This window comes from Telopea speciosissima, unplaced genomic scaffold (assembly GCF_018873765.1).
Source record: "Telopea speciosissima isolate NSW1024214 ecotype Mountain lineage unplaced genomic scaffold, Tspe_v1 Tspe_v1.0260, whole genome shotgun sequence".
Classification (NCBI taxonomy): domain Eukaryota; kingdom Viridiplantae; phylum Streptophyta; class Magnoliopsida; order Proteales; family Proteaceae; genus Telopea; species Telopea speciosissima.
This window is the reverse complement of record NW_025317596.1, coordinates 36,189-43,855: the sequence shown is the minus strand read 5'-3', so window position 1 is coordinate 43,855 and position 7,667 is coordinate 36,189. Positions and strand designations below refer to the sequence as shown.

The window sequence follows — 7,667 nt, the reverse complement described above, 5'->3', positions numbered from 1 at the left end:
AGGCCCCCAGGCAGGCCGAAATAGAATCCGTGGAAGCCTTCACAAAAATCAGCAAATCATCTGCAAAGATAAGGTGCGAGAGGTGGGAACTCTTGCATCTGGGTAGAAGACTAATCCTGCCCTCAACCTCCAATTTCCTCATCAAGCCTGAAAATCCCTCCATAGCAATGGTGAACAATTAGGGAGAGATGGGGTCCCCTTGCCGAATTCCCCTTCCCCCTTTGAAAAAACCAGCTGGACTCCCATTTAATAAGATGGAAAAACAGGGAGTGTCAACACAAGCCCTCACCCAACCAATGAACTTCGAAGGAAAACCCATTCTTTCCATAATCTCAAACAAGAATTTCCTACTAAAGGAGTCATAAGCTTTATGGAGATCAATCTTCAAAACTGCTGTAGGGCTAGTTCCTTTCTGCTCAATCCCTCGGACCACATCATGACAGACAAGAATGTTGTCCACAATAGACCTTCCCTTGATAAATGCAGACTGGGTGTTACTCACCACCTGCCCAACCACTCCTTGTAATCTATTAGATAAGATTTTTGTAATGATCTTATAAAAAAGATTGCAGAGAGCTATGGGCCTATATCCCGCAAAAGAAGAGACATCACCCGTCTTAGGAATAAGGCTAATAAATGTAGCATTGATCGAACTAGGAAGACTAGTCTTGCTGAAGAACCACTTCACTGCCAAAGTCAAATCTTCACCAACCACATCCCAAGAATGTTTGAAGAACGCAGCCCCAAACCCATCCGGACCTGGAGGTTTGGAATTTTTCAAAGCAAACACAACCTCCATAATCTCCTTATTGGACACCCTTCCAATGAGACTTTCCTGTTGAGCAAGAGACAGACCATGCTGCAAGGGAACCGAACTGGGCATACAACCATTATCAACTGAATCAGCCCCAAACAACTTCTTGTAGAAAGAGACAGCCTCTCCTTTGATTTGGCTAGGGTCCTTGACAATGTTTCCTCCTTCCCCTTGAATCTCCAGAATATGTTTCCTATGCTGCCTACAAATCATAGATTTGTGGAAGAAACTATTATTACCATCCCCCAGCTGAATATGCTTCACCCTAGACTTCTCCTTTAAAAATTTTTCCTCAGTAGCCAAGGCTTCCCATAACTTCACCTTTGCTTGTGTCTCCAAAAGAACCAAATTTGGGTCATCAGGGTGCTCACCAAGATTGCATTGGGTCTGGTACAGTTCAGTCTCCGCAGCCTTTACCGCAAGAAAAACATCTCCAATGCACTCTTTGTTCCACTATCTCAACGCCTTCTTAACATTCCTTAACCGGGCAGCAAACCGAAGAATAGGATTGAGGGACATGCTAACAGGCTGCTCCCATCCCTTCCGCACCAAATCATCAAACCCTTCTCTACCAATCCAAGCTTCAAAAAACCTAAAAGGTTTAGGGCCAAAGTTAGTCTCATCTAACACAGCCACCACCATTGGAGAATGGTCAGAGAGACCAGGAGGGTGGAAGGTAGCTTCTGAAGATCTGAACACATCCATCCAAGCCAGATTCAACATCACCCTATCTAGCTTACAGCAGATTCGAGTATCACCACTTTGTCTATTATTCCAGGTCATAGCTTCCCCTTTCCACTTCAAGTCAATCAGCCCAGAGTCATTAAAAAAATTGTTCAAGTCATCCATAGCCTCCAACCGAACAGGGTCACCACCTATTTTCTCATTTTGATTTCGGATAACATTAAAATCCCCCAAAACAGCCCAAGGGGAAACAATAGCTTCGAATCGATACCTATTTCGACATAAGTTCATTTTCGGATTAAACCAGATTGGGTCTGTCATTTGGGGTTATTTGGGGGCATTTCTGTAATTTTTGGGGTTTGGGATTCTCTAAAAAGTCTCCTTATCTCTTATTAGACGTGTGCATGCGATGTTGAGGGTTGTGACCTTCGAATCGATACCTATTTCGACATATGTTCATTTTCGATTTAAACCAGATCGGGTGGGATGTTTGGGATTATTTTGGGGCATATCTGTACTTTTTTGGATTTGGTATTTTCTAAAAAGTGTCCTTATCTCTTATTAGATGTGTGGATGCGATGTTGTGGGTCGTGACCTTCAAATCGATACGTATTTTGACATATGTTCATGTTCGGTCTGAACCAGACCGGGTGGGTCGTTCGGAGTTATTTCGGGGCATTTTTGTACTTTTTTAGGTTTGCGATTTTATTAAAAGTGTCCTTATCACTTATTAGACGTGTGGATACAATGTTGAGGGTCGTGACCTTTGAATCGATACCAATTAAGACATATGTTCATCTTCGGGTTAAACCACACTAGGTGGGTCCTTTGGGGTTATTCGGGAGCATTTCTGTACTTTTTTGGGTTTGGTATTTTTGAAAAAGTGTCCTTATCTCATATTAGACGTGTGGATGCGATGTTATGGGTCGTGACCTTCGATTCGATACCCATTTCGGCATATGTTCATTTTCGGTTTAAACCAGACCGGGTGGGTCATTTGGGGTTATTTGGGGGCATTTCTGTACTTTTTTGGGTTTGGGATTTTCTAAAAAGTTTCCTTATCTCTTATTAGACGTGTGGATGTGATGTTGTGGGTCGTGACCTTCGAATCGATACCTATTTCGACATATGTTCATTTTCGGTTTAAACCAAACCGGGTGGGTCGTTTGGGGTTATTAGGGGGCATTTCTGTACTTTTTTAGGGCTGGGATTCTCTAAAAAGTGTCCTTATTTCTAATTATATGTGAGGATGCGATGTTGAGGGTCGTGACGTTTGAATCGATACCTATTTCAACATATGTTCATTTTTTGTTTAAACCAGACTGGGTGTGTCGTTTGGGGTTATTTGGGGGCAGTACTGTACTTTTTTGGGTTTGAGATTCTCTAAAAAGTGTCCTTATCTCTTATTAGACGTGTGGATGTGATGTTGTGCGTCGTGGCCTTCGGATCGATACCTATTTCAACATATGTTCATTTTCGGTTTAAACCAGACCAATGGGTCGTTTGGGGTTATTTTGGGGCATATCTGTACTTTTTAGGACCTGGTATTTTCTAAAAAATGTCCTTATCTATTATTAGACGTGTGGATGTGATGTTGTGGGTCGTGATCTACGAATCGTTACGTATTTTGACATATGTTCATTTTCGGTCCGAACCTAATCGGGTGTGTCGTTTGGAGTTATTGGGGGGGCATTTCTATACTTTTTTGGGTTTTGGATTTTCTAAAAAGTGTCTTTACCTCTTATTAGACGTGTGGATGCGATGTTGAGGGTCGTGACCTTCGGATCGATACCAATTTTGACATATGTTCATTTTTTGTTTAAAGCAGATCGGGTGAGTCATTTGGGGTTATTTTTTAGCATTTCTGTACTTTTTTGGGTTTGGTATTTTCCAAAAAGTGTCCTTATCTCATATTAGGCATGTGGATGCGATGTTAAGGGTCATGACCTTTGATTCGATACCTATTTTGGCATATGTTCATTTTCGGTTTAAACCAGACCGGGTGGGTCGATTGGGGTTATTTGTGGGCATTTCTGTAATTTTTTGGGTATTGGATTTTGTACAAAGTTTCCTTAACTCTTATTAGGCGTGAGGATGTGATGTTGTGGGTCGTGACCTTTGAATCGATACCTATTTCGACATATGTTCATTTTCGGTTTGAACCAGACTTGGTGAGTCATTTGGGGTTATTTGGGGCATTTTTGTACTCTTTTGGGTTTGGGATTTTCTAAAAAGTTTCCTTATCTCTTATTAGACGAGTGTATGCGATGTTGAGGGTCGTGACCTTCGAATCGATACCTAATTTGACATATGTTTATTTTCAGTTTAAACCAGACCGGGTGGGCCATTTGGGGGCATTTCTGTACTTTTTTGGATTTGGGATTCTCTAAAAAGTGTCTTTATCACTTATTAGACGTGTGGATGCGATGTTGAGGGTTGTGACCTGCAAATCGATACCTATTTCGACATATGTTTAATTTCGGTTTAAACCAAACCAGGTACATCGTTTGGGGTTATTTGGGGGCATTTCTGTACTTTTATGGGTTTAGGATTGTGTAAAAAGTGTCCTTATCTCTTATCAGACGTGTGGATGCGATGTTGAGGGTCGTGACCTAAGAATTGATACCTATTTCGATATATGTTCATTTTGTTTAAACCAGACCGAGTGGGTCGTTCGGGGTTATTTGGGGGCATTTCTGTACTTTTTTGGGTTTGGTATTTTCTAAAAAGTGTCCTTATCTCTTATTAGACGTGTGGATGCGATGTTGAGGGTCGTGAACTTCGAATCGATACCTATTTTGGCCTATGTTCATTTTCGGTTTAAGCCAGGCTGGGTGGGTCCTTTGGGGTTATTTGGGGGCATTTCTGTACTTTTTTGGGTTTCGTATTTTCTAAAAAGTGTCCTTATCTCTTATTAGATGTGTGGATGCGATGTAGAGGATCGTGACCTTCGAATCGATACCTATTTCGACATATGTTCACTTTCGGTTTAAACCTGACCAGGTCGGTCGTTTGGGGACATTTTGGGGCATTTCTATAGTTTTTTGGGCTTGGAATTTTCTAAAAAGTGTCCTTATCTCTTATTAGACGTGTGGGTACGATGTTCTGGATCGTGACCGTCGAATCGATACCTATTTCGACATATGTTCATTTTCGGTTTAAACCAGACCGGGTGGGTCGTTTGGGTTATTTGGGAGAATTTCTATACTTTTTTGGGTTTGGTATTATCTACAAAGTGTCCTTATCTCTTATTAGACGTGTGGATGCGAGGTTGAGGGTCATGACCTTCGTATCGATACCTATTTCGGCATATGCTCATTTTCGATTTAAACCGAACCGGGTGGGTCGTTTGGGGTTATTTGGGTGCATTTCTGTACTTTTTTGGGTTTGGGATTTTCAAAAAAGTTTCCTTATCTCTTATTAGGCGTGTGGATGCGATGTTGAGGGTCGTGACCTTCGAATCGATACCTATTTTGACATATGATTATTTTCGGTTTAAACCAAATCGGGTGGGTCGTTTGGGGTTATTTGGGGCATTTCTGTACTTTTTGGGTTTGGGATTTTCTAAAAAGTTTCCTTATCACTTATTAGATATGTGGAAGTGATGTAGTGGGTGGTGACCTTTGAATCGATACCTATTTGGACTTATGTTCATTTTTGGTTTAACCAGACGGGGTGGGTCGTTATGGGTTATTGGGGGGCATTTCTGTACTTTTTTGGGTTTGGGATTCTCTAAAAAGTGTCCTTATTTCTTATTAGAGGTGTAGATGCGATGTTTACGGTCGTGACCTTCGAATCGATACCTATTTCGACATATGTTCATTTTCGGTTTAAACCAGACTGAGTAGGTTGTTTGGGGTTATTTGGGGCATTTTTATACTTTTTTGGGCTTGGCATTTTCTAAAAAGTGTCATCTTCTTTTATTAGACGTGTGCATGCAATGTTGAGGGTTGTGACCTTCGAATCGATACCAAGTTTGACATTTGTTCATTTTCGATTTAGACTAGACCGGGTGGGTTGTTTGGGGTTATTTGGTGGCATTTTTGTACTTTTTTGGGTTTGGTATTTTCAAAAAAGTGTCCTTATCTCTTATTAGTCGTGTGGATGTGATGTTAAGGGTCGTGACCTTCGAATCGATCCCTATTTCGGCATATGTCCATGTTTGGTTTAAACCAGACCAGGTGGGTCGTTTGGGGTTATTTGGGGAATTTTTCTGCTTTTTTGGGTTTGCGATTTTTTTAAAAAGTTTCCTTATCTCTTATTAGACGAGTGGATGTGATGTTGAGGGTCGTGACCTTCGAATCGATACCTATTTTGACATATGTTTATTTTCGATTAAACCAGACCAGGTGGGTCGTTTGGGGTTATTTGGGGGCATTTCTGTATTTTTTTGGGTTTGGGATTCTCTAAAATGTGTCCTTATCTCTTATTAGACGTGTGGACCCGATGTTGAGGGTTGTGACCCTCGAATCGATATCTATTTCGACATATGTTCAATTTCGGTTTAAACCAGACCAGGTAGGTCGTTTGGGGATATTTAGGGGCATTTCTGTACTTTTATGGGTTTAGGATTTTCTAAAAAGTGTCTTTATCTCTTATTAGACGTGTGGATGCGATGTTGAGGTTCGTGACTTAAGAATCGATACCTAGTTCGACATATGTTCATTTTGTTTAAACTAGACCGAGTGGGTCGTTCGGGGTTATTTGGGGGCATTTTTGCACTTTTTTGAGTTTGGTATTTTCTAAAAAGTGTCCTTATCTGTTATTAGACGTGTGGATGAGATGTTGAGGGTCGTGACCTTCGAATCGATACCTATTTTGGCCAATGTTCATTTTCGGTTTAAGCCTAGCTGGGTGGGTCGTTTGGGGTTATTTAGCAGCATTTCTATACTTTTTTCGGCTTGAAATTTTCTAAAAAGTGTCCTTATCTGTTATTAGACATGTGGATGTGATGTTGAGGGTCGTGACCTTTGAATCGATATCTATTTCGCCATATGTTCCCTTTCGGTTTAAATCTGCTGGGTCAGTCGTTTGGGGGTATTTGGGGGCATTTCTATACTTTTTTGGGCTTGGGATTTTCTAAAAAGTTTCCTTGTCTCTTATTAGAAGTGTGGATGCGATGTTCAGGATCGTGACCTTCGAATCGATACCTATTTCGACATATGTTCATTTTCGGTTTAAACCAGACCGGGTGGGTCGTTTGGGGTTATTTGGGAGAATTTCTGTAATTTTTTGGGTTTGGGATTTTCTAAAAAGTTTCCTTATCTCTTATTAGATGTGTGGATGCGATGTTGAGGGTCGTGACCTTCGAATCGAAACCTATTTTGACATATGTTCATTTTCGGTTTAAACCGGACCGGGGGGTCATTTGGGGTTATTTGGGGGGTATTTCTATACTTTTTTGGGTTTGGTATTTTCTAAAAAGTGTCCTTATATTTTATTGGACGTGTGGATACGTTGTTGAGGGTCGTGACCTTCGAATCGATACCTATTTCGGCTTATGTTCATTTTCGGTTTAAATCGGACGGGGTGGGTCGTTTGGGGTAATTTAGGGCAGTTATGTAGTTTTTGCGGCTTGGGATTTTCTGAAAAGTGTCCTTATCTCTATTATTAGGCGTGTGGATGCGATGTTGAGGGTCACAATACCTATTTCGACATTTGTTCATTTTCGGTTTAAACCCGACCGGGTGGGTTGTTTGAGGTTATTTCGGAGCATTTCTATACTTTTTTGGGCGTGGGACTTTCTAAAAAGTTTCCTTATCTCTTATATGATGTGTGGATACGATGGTGAGGGTCGTGACCTTCGAATCGATACCTATTTCGACTTATGTTCATATTCGGTTTAAACCAGACCGGGTGGGTCATTTGGGGTAATTTGGGGGCATTTCTATACTTTTTTCGGGTCGGTATTTTTTAAAAAGTATCCTTATTTATTATTAGACATGTGGATTCGATGTTGAGGGTTGTGACCAGCGAATCAATACCTATTTCGACATATATTCATTTTCGATTTAAACCAGACCAGGTGGGTTGTTTGGGATTATTTAGGGGAATTTTTGTACTTTTTTGGCTTTGGTATTTTCTAAAAGATGTCCTTGCCTCTAATTAGACGTGTGGATGCGATGTTGAAGGTCGAGACCTTCGAATCGATACCTCATTCGACATATGT

General features: G+C 40.9%; 1 protein-coding gene across 1 annotated transcript; it reads right to left on the bottom strand.

The window, feature by feature from the left end:
• Positions 1 to 612: 612 nt before the first annotated feature.
• On the bottom strand, positions 613 to 1,663 carry LOC122647907 (the record flags this gene model as incomplete). Its single annotated transcript, XM_043841202.1, has 3 exons — positions 1,340 to 1,663; positions 856 to 1,225; positions 613 to 759 (listed from the first exon to the last, which is right to left on the bottom strand). Coding segments are annotated over exons 1-3 (841 nt in total), but the record flags the coding sequence as incomplete, so codon positions are not given.
• Positions 1,664 to 7,667: the final 6,004 nt, after the last annotated feature.